General features: G+C 50.0%; 1 protein-coding gene across 1 annotated transcript; it reads right to left on the bottom strand.

Annotated features, from left to right (window-relative positions):
* PHF13 (PHD finger protein 13) lies at positions 339–8685 on the bottom strand. The gene is made up of 4 exons (XM_018060416.1): positions 8303–8685; positions 5589–5690; positions 3453–3987; positions 339–2930 (listed from the first exon to the last, which is right to left on the bottom strand). Exons 1-4 carry the CDS (start codon positions 8339–8341, stop codon positions 2704–2706), a joined length of 903 nt encoding a protein of 300 aa, XP_017915905.1. The 5' UTR covers positions 8342–8685; the 3' UTR covers positions 339–2703.

The following is a 12916-nucleotide window of genomic DNA, read 5'->3' on the forward strand; positions in this document are numbered from 1 at the left end:
GACCCCCAAGTGGAAGGACAGATTGAGCACAGGGCAGATTCTAATCCCACCTGCATAAGCTTAGAGATGGCTGCAGCTTTTACCATGCAGATTAACCACTCACTGGGATTTAAGCTAATGCACAATGTGAAGAAATTGTGAAAGCTATTCATGTCTCTTCATGCTGCGGTTTGTTTCTGGAGAATTTACTAGAAAAGTGTATTAAGGGCTGTGAGAATGTTTCATCCTGCTAAACCAAACTGACTCTTAAAACTTCCCAAGTCTTCATGTAACCATGATTTAGGGGGCTGGTTATGGTCAATCCTTCAGCACAGAACACAAACACCTAAAGCTAGACATGAACCTCAAAGTAGCAATATATTTATTTACAAAATATACAGTTTCACAGAAACAGCTTCGCTTTATACACATAAACTTTATAATTACACAGAACAATGTAAACGATGTTAAGTGTCTGGCCTGGCCAAAGCCGACGGGAGGGTCTTGCTTTGGGGATGACAAATTTCCCTCCCTTCTCCATCAGCCACCAACCAGGAACCCGGAGATGGGCCATACCTAATTTGCATAAAGCTGATTGCAGCTGCCCAGCTCAATCTAACAGAAAAACCGTGGTGTCCTGACTTCTTAAGACACCACCCACAGGGATAACTCTGTTATAAGAACAAAAGCAAATGAAGGAAACAGAAATCGAGATGAGTATCAAATGCCTTCCAGAGGCGTCACCAGGAACTGAGTCTTCTAAGAGCAATATGGTAATTGCCAGGACTGGCAGCTCCACCCTAAAATCACACCTATTCTTAAACACTTGTAAAACTGTGGAGTCTTTTTTTTTTTAAGAGAGAAACACTTGGAAACTTTGGCTACTGTCATGGTGAAGACACAGGACAGGCAATGTCATGGTGCAGATCTTTGGCAAATTCCTCTCCAACTTTTCCTGGACTTTTGCCCTAGTCAGAGCCAGACAGTTGTCTGGGGAGAAGGTTGTTTCTAAGCCAGCTCCTATTTTTCTCTACAGTAGAACATCTCCCTTGGGGCTCTTCACAATAAAATGGATTTCAAAAACTATTTCTCTCTATTTTTGTGTTAATAGAAACAACAGAATTAAAAATAAAACAAAAAAGGCAGTTGGCTGGTCAAGCATGAAGGATACTAGGACAAAATATAGGCTCTGATCAGCCAATTACAGTTCAACCCTCCTGGTGCTTCAGTGAGAGAACATGGACACAAGTCCGCCTGGTGGCTCTATACATGGGGACCATGTAGAGAAGTCCCCCTGTGGGAAGACTGAGGCTCCATCTTGATGTCAATAAATATGCCTGACTTGGGCACCCTTCCCTCTTCATGCTTTATAAGAAATAATGTTTATGAAGACACACTCATCAATATACAAAAAAAACAATTTTGAGAACGAGTATTTAAACTGCTAGAGTAATGTCAGTTTCGAGGAACAGAGACATCCTCCCTCTCCCTCAAGCCTGAGACCCATCAGTGTCCCGCCACATGGCCCTCCAGTGGAGGCCTGCCGGGCTTCAAACTCCTTGGCCTCTCCAGAGCTGGCCTGCACAGGGGTCGCCTCGGTCCAGGGCCGTACTTTAGATCTAAGGAACTTTGCAAAGTTCAGTGGTACCTTCCTGGAGGCCAGCGTTACCATCTCACTCACTCACCAACTCAAACCAAAAAACTGCTTCAAAAGTCCTAACTTTGCCCCGTAGAACCAGCAGGCCAGCCTGTACGAGGGGCATACTAAGAATACCCATAAGGGAGGCCTTCCTCCCCATTTTCCCTCCCCTACCCCCACTATGTGGAGAACACCCTCCCCCAGAGACTGCCTAACCTTTAATGTCGCTGCTAGAACAAAGTGAGGGGGGAGAGACAAGGAAAGAATCCAGGCGCCCCCTCACTTGAAAACATCTTGCTGGGCACCCCCAGGCCCTCCAAAGCCAACTGGAGAGGAAGGGAACCCAGGCAGAAGTCTGCCAATACTTTTGGCTATTTCGTGCAAAAAGACAGGTTTTTTTTTTACATCGTGCAAAACAGGAAACTGAGTTATGAACACGGGCCACCATGACCCCAACCCCCTTTCCACAGAGAAGCAGCTGCATAGTGTCCCCTTTAACAAACCTAAGAAAACGTGGGGCTCACTAGCAAGCTCACAACCCCTGGGTGAGGCCAGGGACTCCATCCCCAGGGGAACAGGCATCCCCTAAGGCAGGAGAGAGGGGAACCACTGAGGGAGGAGCGGCTTTGATGGTTGCTGTACAGACACTTATGGTAAAAGACGGACTGGAGAAGTTCACACGTATGGCGGTTCATAAACAGGCTGGGGAAACAACATCTCCTCGCGCCAACACAGCGGAAGCAAGAGTAACAGCCAGCACTTGTTCCGATCGGCGGGAGTTTGTCAACAATGAGAGCAAAAATGCACAACGACCACACACCCTCATGTTCGGCTGGACCAAACCCGCTGCGTTTGGGTGTGCAGTCCACCTCCACTGCAGAGACCACAGCTCCAGCAGCAGCTCTGGCCAACGAGGATTTTATTCAGTCACTGGCTATGTACAGTTTATACCTTGGACAGCTGGTCCTTTCGTGTAGGCACCTAAACGGCAGGGGTCTGCCCGCGCTGGAGCTAAGAGTCCTGTGCTCAACTAAGACCAGGGCCAGCAGGCCCACAGTCCCTTCCAACTCCTCGCCCTCCAGCAGTCAGTCCAGAAACAGCTTCCGGGAGCCCATTCGGGACCGGTTGGAACGGCGGATGTCAAACTTGGAGTCCCGGCACTTTTGGCAGACAAACACTTCCGGAACGTTGGACTTCCGGATCTTTGCACAGGACAGGTGAATCCAAGTGTGGCACTCGTTGCACTCTATCATGGGGCGGCCAGCAAATGGCTTCATGCAGAAGCACGTGACCAGGTCCCAGGAGTCGTCATCTGAAAGCAGAGAACCACGTAAGAGCGGAAAAATCTCTCACAACACCCCCAATCAGAACCCCTCCCATCAGGAAAGCCACCCTCCAAAGGGACAGAGCAGCTGAGCTACAGTGAAACCAATTTCAAGTCTCAGGGTGATACTTCCCGCTCTGAAAGTGCACACGTGCAAAAAAAGCATTGAAATGTTTGGTACGAGGAATCCCCACAAGGTGGTTATTCATGAGCTATGTTATTTTCACATTTTGAGGCCTGGTCTGGAATGTTCGCTGTCTTCAGCTGTGATCACCCCTTCCTAAACATCTCGGCATCTGCCTTCTCACACCCTTTCCCCTGAAGGTGGTGGGGTATGCTCCCCTGTCCCCTTCCAAGGAAGGAACCACCACATTGAGACTCCGCACCTCATGGCAGGCACGTGGGATCTCAGCTCCTCGACCAGGGACTGAACCCACAACCCCTGCAGAGGAAGGGGAAGGTTAGGGTCTTGAAACCCCACTCTTAGCATCCCACCTCTGGGCCACTCACCAGAATCCACCATGATGTCTTCGTCGTTGCCCGTACTGTCTTCGTCCCGGAACACCACCTGCTTGCCCTGCCGGACGATAGTCCGTTTGCCTTCAGTTTTTATTTCTTTGACCTGATCCGGTGACACTGTGGTGCAAGACCCACTGGAAGGAGTATCGGAGTCCCAGCCCGAGCAGGGGTCTCCAGCAGCCTGGGGGATATCCTGCAGAGTGGGGCTCGTGGGGGTCTCTGCATATGGGTCGGCGGCTTCCAGCTGCAGCAAGCCCCCCACGTAGCCCTCCTTCCCAGGCACGTCACTGTCCCTTCGCTTCCTCTTCTTCTTCTTCTTCAGTTTGTCAGTCTTCTTTCTGTCTAGCAGGAAGTTACTAGGCTTGGCTCGCTGCAGGAGGGTGGGCTGCAGGTGGCCAAAGCAGCGGTCAGAGACCGGCAAGGGCACGGTGGTCGAGATGTCGGCAAAACTGGCATCCCAACCGTCGCTGTCGATGGTACCAGCAGTGCTGTTGGCGGGGCTGGGACTGCTCCTCAGAGGGACTTCCTGAAAGGACAGAGAAAACACGGCGCTTCTGATTATTTCAACTAGTCTCCAATACCAAGAGCTGGCCCTGAGCAAAGCTTCCCCAGGACCCTGTCCCTCAGCTCTCACCTGTGCTATTCTTTAGGAACACCGTCACTAGGATTTCGTGTGTCCTTCCAGCTACAACATGAACCCTCAAGGGGGACCTCCAGCCCTGGGTGAACCCTCACCAAGAACTTAGTTGATACTCAATCCACTTCTGTGACAGGAGTGCCAAAGACACACCCTCAAGCTCTTGTCTTTCCTGATTTTACAATCTCCCCCAACTGTCCTCCCAAAGGATGTACATTTTAATTAAGTGAATGTAAATTAATGGTAAGGATGTTCTGATACTTTTCTTTAAAAACTTGGAGGCATCTCAAAATACTCTAAAATCCAAGTATGTAATTACTGTGCCCCAAAGCAGTGAGTTCAAGTCTCTGGTCCCTTCAGGTCAATCAAGCAAACTGCTACTGTTTGTTTATGTGCAAACAGTAACAGCATTCATGTAGGCGTTATCCACCTAGCTGGCAGTGGAAATAATAACCCAGTGCTGGGATCTGGCCTCCTAAAAATACTGGATTCCTTTCTCTTGAGCCTTGCACAGTATGAACCAGGCCCCTGAAGTCTGAGCACCCTGGCAGAGCTGGCCCACCTGCCCGTTTCTCAGCAAGGAAAAAATGCCTTAATTTACATGGGATTCTGGCCACGAGTCCCTGAAGATTCTGTAATGACACCAACCAGGAGGCCACCCACCAGGTAGGGCAGGGTGAACTGGGCCTGACTCTTTGATCTGCTTGAACCCCAGGCTCCACCACCAATGAGCCTGTACCAAGAGTAAGGAGTTCCCTCTCTGTGCCCCAGTGTCCTCATCTTTAAAATGGAAGAGAAAAAACAAATAAATACAACAGAAACAAATAGGGAATCCCCAGAAGTCCAGTGATTAGAATTCAGCACTTTCACTGCTGGCCCTGGGTTGGATTCCTGCTCATGGAACTAAGATCCTACAAGGCATGTTGCACAGCCAAAATAAATAAACTACTAATGAAAAGGATATAAGTAAAAGCTCCTACTTCATATCATTATAATGGCCCAAAATAGTGCCTAGCCAGAGTAAGCTCTCGGGGATTCCCTTGTGGCTCAGTTGGTAAAGAATCTGCCTGCAATGCAGGAGACCCCGGTTTGATTCCTGGGTTGGGAAGATCCAATGGAGAAGGGATAGACTACCCTTCTGAATACCCAGTATTCTGGCCTGAAGAATTCCATGGACTGTATAGTCCATAGGGTCGCAAAGAGTCGGACATGACTAAGTGACAGTAATCTCTCAATAAACATTGGACATTAGGAAGATATCACTTAGATTATCTGTAAGCAAACTTTGAAAGTTTATCGAACCATTTCTAGGCAAGTCTACATTTTCCATCCGTTTTAGGAACCACTTCCCAGGCTCGTCTTAAGTCTGTAAGAAAGATTTCTGCCTGACTATTACGGCTCAAGTCCTCCCATTCAATCCCTTCCAGACCCACCACCTTGTCAAAAACGCTGGTTTTGCTGCCAGCAAGGTCTCTAAAGTGCTGAATTACCTCCTTTGGATAAGGGATGTAGCCTGCATAGGCCAAGACAAAGGTGCAGAATTTGTTGAAATCCTCCACGGTCCTGCGCCGCTTGTAACTGGGGGAGTACTCCTGTTAACAGCGAGAAAAGGGAGCAAGTTTGGAAGTAGACACTTACAGGTGACATCAAAGAAACAATACTAAACAGGCTGGAGCTTTCATAGTCTGCCACTCAAAACCACACTGCTAGATTTACAAATACTCTAGAAACAAGATAAGGTAAGTTTGGGTCAAGAATTAACAATTTTCAGAAGGCTGAAAGAGGAGGTATGTGATGGTATGCCAAGAATACTGGGAAACTGGTTAGGAGATAAAAGACTGTACAAAAGTCTATTTATTAGTGCTCATGTGGCCTTTTCTGACATTATCTATTAAGCTTCTACAGGCCTATTGAGAGCCCTAATAATTAACTTTTTTGCCACAAATTTTCCACTTTGAAGATAAACTGCTGCAGCTGAAGTATTTTAAGTGACTTTAGAAGTGAACTACTTTTCAACCTGCAGAGCTCAGACTTGGAATCCTGGACCTGAATTTCGCCTGACCCCTCCCCAGGCAGGGCTGCAGGAGGACCCCCTCTTCCTACTTGGCTCTCTCCTCCAGAGGAGACACTTCCTGCTGGTCCCTCTGGCTCCTTCAACACCCGGGGACAAAGCACCCCCCAACCCAAAGAACAAACCAGAAACAATCCTGCTACCATTTAGAAAACCTAACTCTGTATATAATTACGGTCACTAAAAGCCGCCTGCAAGGCAGGAGGTTCAATCCCTGGGTGGGGAAGATGCCCTGGAGGAGGAGAAGGCAACCCATTCCAGTATCCTTGCCTGGAAAATCCCCTGACAGAGGAGCCTGGAGGGCTACAGTGCTGCAGGCTTAAGGACTTGGACATGACTTACAGACTGAACAACAAAACCATTTGCATACTCAAGATTAAATACTAGAAATTTTGGCTTGTGTGTCCCATCCCCATTTAATTAAGAATCGCCCTCAACTAGAATTGATTCTCTGCTGAGAAAGAGAAGCTGGGAAGAAAAAGATTATTTGCTACTAAGCAAAACAACTGTGCTTTTCTTCGGTTCATTTGACTAGCGTATTTTACTTGGGTTTTCTTTAAGCACTTTATCACCCACCTCAATCCCATCCTTAGGAGTTCAGCTAACATTTCCAGAGCCGAGGGGCCCACTTCCCACTCGGATGAAAGTAGGGGGAGGAGATGACGGGGTGGGCTCCGGCTTCTGCCCCAGTCCAACCACCCCCGCCCCCTCAGTCCAGCGCGCCGAGAAAACAGCGCGGGCGGCCTGCTGCCCGCAGGTCTCCTTCCAAGGGCTCCACTTCTTTTTATTTTCTCAACTCGGTGCTAGCAAACCGCCTCTGCCCTCAGCCCTCGGCCGCCCAGACTCGGAGAGGCGCGCAGGAAAGCCGCGAGGCAGAGTCCGCGCGGTACCCAGCGCTTCCAGCGCCGGGGAGACCCTGCCCCCACCCGCAGGGAGAACTGACCGCCCTCCCTCCGGCTGGGAGGTAGGGCTGCGGCCCTCAAACTCGCGGGGAGAACTTTTATTTCGGCGGGGAATGCGCTGAAGTGGGTCAGAAGCCGGGACTCCGAGTGGATGGCGGCGGTGCCCTCGGGCCCGGGGCGGGGGACCCGCGCCGCTCCTACCGCGCCGGCCGCCCCGGCCCCGCCAACGCCGCCCGTAAGAAAAGCAGATGGCGGTGCGGCCCCCTCCCCGCCCTCCCGCGGAAGCCGCTCCTCGCCGACAAGCGGCCCCGGAAGGTGCGGGGCCCATCCCGCGGGGGAGGGGGCACGAGTAGCCGGGCAGGATTCGGGGTCCGGGACTCGCAGGCCCCGCGAGCCCCCGAGGCGGCAGAGCGGCGGACTAGCCCGCCCGGCGCCGCCTCCCCTCCCCCACCCGCCGGCGGCCGGACCTGCACCCCGGACTCCGCGAGCTTCGGGAGAGGGAGGGGACCGCGGCGGGGGCCCCGGGAGATGTGGGGCGGCCGGGAGAACCGAGGGCCGATCCCCGGAAGGAGGGGGAGCCGAGGCGGGGCGAGCCGAGCTCGGGGGAGGGGGCCCTGGAGGGGGAGGCAAACGCGCTGGGGGTGGGAGCACAGCTCAGGCCCCCGCAGGGGTGGGGACCCCGAAGGACGAGCCTCCCCCACCCTAGCCAGAGGGGGCGGGGGCCGAGCGGGAGTCAGGGGGCGGGGCGCGGGCCACCGGGCCCGGGGGGATTAGAGGAGGAGGCGGGGGCGCGCGGAGCGGAGTCCCTGTCCGAGGGGGGCCGCGAGCCCCTCTGAGAGGGGGTGGGTGATTCCTCCGGAAAGCGGGAGCGCAGGGCGGAGGCGGCTCGGACCGAGTCCCCGGGGGCGGGGAAGGGGAAGCCAGGCCGGCGAGGAGGGGCTGGGGGCGCAGACAGGTCCCCCGACTACGCAAGGCCGGGGAGAGTGGGCGCGGTGACCACGGGGAAGGGGCGCCGGGAGGACGCGGACGCCCGCGGAAGGGACGCCGAGGATACGGGGGGCGGGGAAGACCGGGCGCGGGCCCGAGTGGGGGGCGGGGTTGGGCGCCCGGGGGGCGACGAGAGATAGCTGGGGGAGGGGAGAACGGCGCTCGGCCGGCGGGGGTCCGCCTTCGGGAGCACCGGATCGGCCTGAGGGTGGTCAGGGGCTTTCGGGGCGCAGCTCTCACTCACCTCCGGGTGGAAAGCGGCGGCGCAGGAGTCGGAGTCCATGTTCAGGGTGGGGGGCGGCGACCGCGGACTGCAGGGGCCGGGATGCGGACGCCGGGCCACGGGGCCGCTCGGAGTCGGGGGCTCCGGCGGCCGCGCAGGGCGAAGGCGGACCCGGGAGGGGTCGCCCCGACTGGAGATGATGGGGGGGTCGGTGTGTCGCGTCCTGGACACTGTACTCTCGGGCCGGCGGCTCCACAGCCGAGCAGAGTTGTCGATGCAGGTCCTGCGACCAGCGCGACTGGAGAGGCGGGAGAGTCGCTGCGGGGGGCGGCGGCGGCGGCGGCGGCGGCGGCGGCGAGCGGGAACCCGACCGGCTCCCCGACCTGACGCCCAGTTCGGCTCGTGTCTCGGGAGGGAGGGCGGGAGAGCCGCGAGGGCTGCCGGGAAATGTAGTCTGGGAGCGACGGAAAGCACGGCGAGGGGGTGGGCGCGAGGCATTGTGGGAGTCATAGTCCTCGGCTCCGCCGCTGAGGCGCACAAAGGCCCTCTTGAGGACTCCAACCCCCAGAGAGCTCCGCGGCGGCTGCTCGGTCTATGGAGACAGTGGCTCGGGGACCTGAGACCGCCGGAGCGGGGGAGGTGCGGGGACTCGCGCCGGCTCGGCGATGGGGGAGGGGCAGCGCAACCCAGAGCGCCTCGGTCTCCGCGCGGGCGGGGGGGGTGAGGGGTCGCCCCCGCGGGTGGGGGCGGGGCTGACGGCCTTGGTCGTGGTGGGCGGCGGCTGCGCCTCCTGTTTCCCCTCTGGGACTTGGGTTCTGTACCCCTTGTGGAGCTGGGGTCTCCACAGCCGGGCGGGGACGGCGGGCTTTGACGTCGCAGCCGCCCCACGGCTGACTCCCCGCGCCTCGAGCCGGGCGAAGCGAACTTGTTTTCACGGCTGTATCTTTCTGGCCGGCCCCGGGGCTCTGGGACCGCCGACCGAGTCTCCCCCGTAACAAACACTTCGAAGTGTCGGGTTACCAGCGCATTTTAAAAAACTACATCAGTGTTGCCGGTGTTTTAAAAGTGTTTTAAATACGCTTTTTTTTTTTTTCTCCCTTTCGCCTAACCTTCACCTCAGTCCTGTTTTTTTACTTTGCATTGAATTAGTTCCTGAATGTATTCTTCGCAGGATTACAACAGTGGGTGAGGCGAAAACCCGATAGAGATATAGAGATATTTGGCATTGACATTGACTTTGTTTACTGATATTTAATTGAGTTGGCTGTACTTAAATACTGGACCGCGGAGTATTTTACAACTTTATATGTTGAAGGTTGATTGACTCTGAACACTTAGTTGAAAATTAATTGCTCTGATAAACTTGCCATGAGGAGGCCTCAAGTACTTTAACATTTTTAATAACCATTTGAAAGAGAAAAGTCTATATATGAAATGTAAATAATTCAATAACATTAGGCGGCTTCGAAGACAAACTGTTAAACAGGAATGACATAAAATTTTAAATTCACATCAGAAAACTGACTTATCTACATACTAAATCAGAAAGATAATTGGAAGAACCTCTAAAAAATTAGACTATTTCCGTGGTAGTGAATGCTGCATTGATTGTCTATTGCTGTTTGGATGGTTAAGATAATTCTGATGGAAACACTTAGTGGTTAAGAGACTGATTTATCTTATAACTACTTCTCTAAGCCTTTAATACCTTAGCTATAAAATGTTTTACTTGCCTCAATAAATAGTTTACTTTTATCATTGTTGCTACTTTTAAAAATATTTCACCAAGATCTTCAAAGATTGGAGAGCTCCCCAGAAGTGATGGTAAACTAAGGTGCTTTACAAAGCTAGTAGGGTAAAAACAGACATCAGATTTAGCCTGTGAAAACATTAACACCTTCTCACAGAGTCCTCACGTTTAGGTGATTTAGCCAGATTTGCCATGTTATCTGATCTCTGTTGCCAGAGCAAAAGTCCTGAGATTTGCCAGTTTCGCCAAAAGTCATATGCACCAGAACAACTTGTTTTGCCTAAATATGAAAGGGCCAAGAAGGACATTATCCTATTGCTAGTTTAAAGGTATAAATACCAAGAAAATAATTATGAGAGGCAAAGTCCAAATGAATAGGGGAATTTTTTTAAAAAAGATCATTATTCCCTAATAGTATACCTTTTCACATAATAAACATTAAGGCCCCCCCCCCCATTAAGAAACTGATATAAAGAACTTACAATAATAACGGACTTGCTGACAAAAGAACCTAGAATTCAGGGATCTATATAGGACCACTCAGTCACACTAAGAAAATCCCAAACTTAGATTGTGTCATGTGACAGTGATAACTTGCTTAGGGTAGGTATCCAATAGTTATTTTGTGACTGAGTTCTTAGTATACAAAAGTGGGCTTTCCCTGGTGGCTCAGCACTAACGAATCCACCTGCCAACTCAGAAGATGTATCCTTCCCTGGTCAGAGAAGATCCCCTGGAGAGGAAATGGCAATCCACTCCACTATTCTTGCCTGGGAAATCTCATGGACAGAGGTGCCTAGCAGGCTACAATCCATGAGGTGGAAAAAGAGCTGGACATGATTTAGCAGCTAAGCAACAATACCACCATAAAGTTGACCAGTACAACTGGTGTATTCTGCTTGTCTCCCTACCTGCAACTCCAGTGAAATAGAAAACTGCATTGAGGAAGACCTTCTTTATCCCTCCTTCCTTTGATTCCTGTTAGAAATTTAGCTTTTTGAAGAAGATATAGATGTTAATAACTACCATCCCTTGCCTCAAAAAAGGACTATAACACCAATAACTGACCCAAATTCAATAGCATAATATATGTAGCTGCAGGGATAATAAAGTTTTCTCTCTATGACAGGCTTAGGTTTCTTCAACATATTCAGTTTATTTCTCAGGTATTCTGTACTATTCTTGGGCTCCAGGGGGGTAAATCTAGAATTCCATGATTCATGCAAGAGCATCAGCTACAGTAGCCATATCTTTGTTTTCTGCTTAAAAAAAAAAAAGAAAGAAAAGAAAACTACTGAATACTAATTCTCAGATGATTATAGTTACTCAGGGAAGAGAAAGAAAAAAGCCAACATTAGCACAGGTTGTGACAAGTTTTAAAATACTAAGAATACCATGGTTTCCCAGTAAGTAACTTGAGAATGTAGTTATTTTAATTGAGTTACCAAATATAGCTTCACCTTCCTAAATCTCACTCTACACTGCATTCACTTGGGGAAAACTCAGGAATGCTTTTCTGCTGTTTTAACTCAGCCTGAATGTGGTTATATACAAAAGATATATTTTTCCAGGAATTATTTTTTGGTGCTTCATCCTTTCACAGTTTAATAGGATATTTTTATGGGTTCTTAATTGATTTTCCTACCCATAGTTTTCTGCCTTTCTCACTTCCAATTCCAGGAGAGGAAAATAAGTGAAAATTCCTCAAAATTGTGTTTTGAACTTTTAGTGCCTTGCCTACTGTATGAATGTGTGTGAATAATTTTTAATACTTATTTTTATTTGGCTTTTGTTGTTGTTCAGTCACTCAGTTGTGTCCCACTCTTTGCGACCCTATAGACTGTAGCACACCAGGCTTCCCTGTCCTTCACCATCTCCTGGAGCTTGCTCAAACTCTTGTCCATTGAGTCAGTGATGCCATCCACCCATCTCATCCTCTGTGCTCCCCTTCTCCTGCTGTCAATCTTTCCCAGCATCAAGGCCTTTTCTAATGAGTCGGTTCTTCCATCAGGTGTCCAAAGTATTGGAGAGCTTCAGCATCAGTCCTTCTAATGAATATTCAGGATTGATTTCCTTTAGGATTAACTGGTTTGATCTTGCTGTTCAAGGGACTCTCAGGAGTCTTCTCCAACACCACAGCTCAAAAGCATCAAGACTTCGGCATTCAGCCTTCTTTATGACTCAACTCTCACATCCATACATGACTACAGGAAAAACCATAACTTTGACTAGATGGACCTTTGTTGGCAAAGTAATGTCTCTGCTTTTTAATACACTGTCTAGGTTCATCATAGCTTTTCTACCAGGTCTTAGCTGCTGCATGCAGGATCTTCTGTTGTAGCATGTGGACCCTAGTTTCCCAACAAGGGATGGAACCCAGGCCTCCAGCATTAGGAGCACCGAGGTTCAGCCCCTAACCACCAAGGAAGTCCTGGTGTGAATAATTTTAAATTATTAATAAATAATTTCTAAACTGGTCTTGTCAACTTGATAATTTGTCAATATTTCTAAACTTGTCAACATAATGATGAAAATTAGATGTGCATAGACGAATCAAATGGATTTCTCATGTTTTGGTTTATACAGATAAAATATAAAGATTAATAGGTAACACTATGTCCCAAACAATTTAAATGTTTTTACTTGTAGCATGCCATTTTCATATAATACTATACTTAATAATTAACAGAATACTGTAATATTCCTTAAAGGAAAAAAATTATATGTAATAAGTACATTACAAACCACACCTTAGGCAGCCCAGAATCAGAAAAAAATCAGAATCTCTAATTGGGAAAAGGTACAATCTCTTTTTTACTTTATAAATGCTACAGTATTTATAAATACTCTTCCTGTCCCCTTCATGGATCACAGCCTTGTCATGG

Source organism: Capra hircus, chromosome 16 (genome assembly GCF_001704415.2).
Source record: "Capra hircus breed San Clemente chromosome 16, ASM170441v1, whole genome shotgun sequence".
NCBI classification, from domain to species: domain Eukaryota; kingdom Metazoa; phylum Chordata; class Mammalia; order Artiodactyla; family Bovidae; genus Capra; species Capra hircus.

What these genes read in the sequence shown, in the direction of transcription:
- PHF13 (XM_018060416.1), bottom strand. Translation starts at nt 8,341, where the DNA reads ATGGACTCCGACTCCTGCGCCGCCGCTTTCCACCCGGAG. An exon ending in CCGCCGCTTTCCACCCGGAG is followed by an intron (nt 5,691 to 8,302) that starts GTGAGTGAGAGC and finishes CGCTGTTAACAG; the next exon opens with GAGTACTCCCCCAGTTACAA. An exon ending in AGACATCATGGTGGATTCTG is followed by an intron (nt 2,931 to 3,452) that starts GTGAGTGGCCCA and finishes CTCTGCTTTCAG; the next exon opens with ATGACGACTCCTGGGACCTG.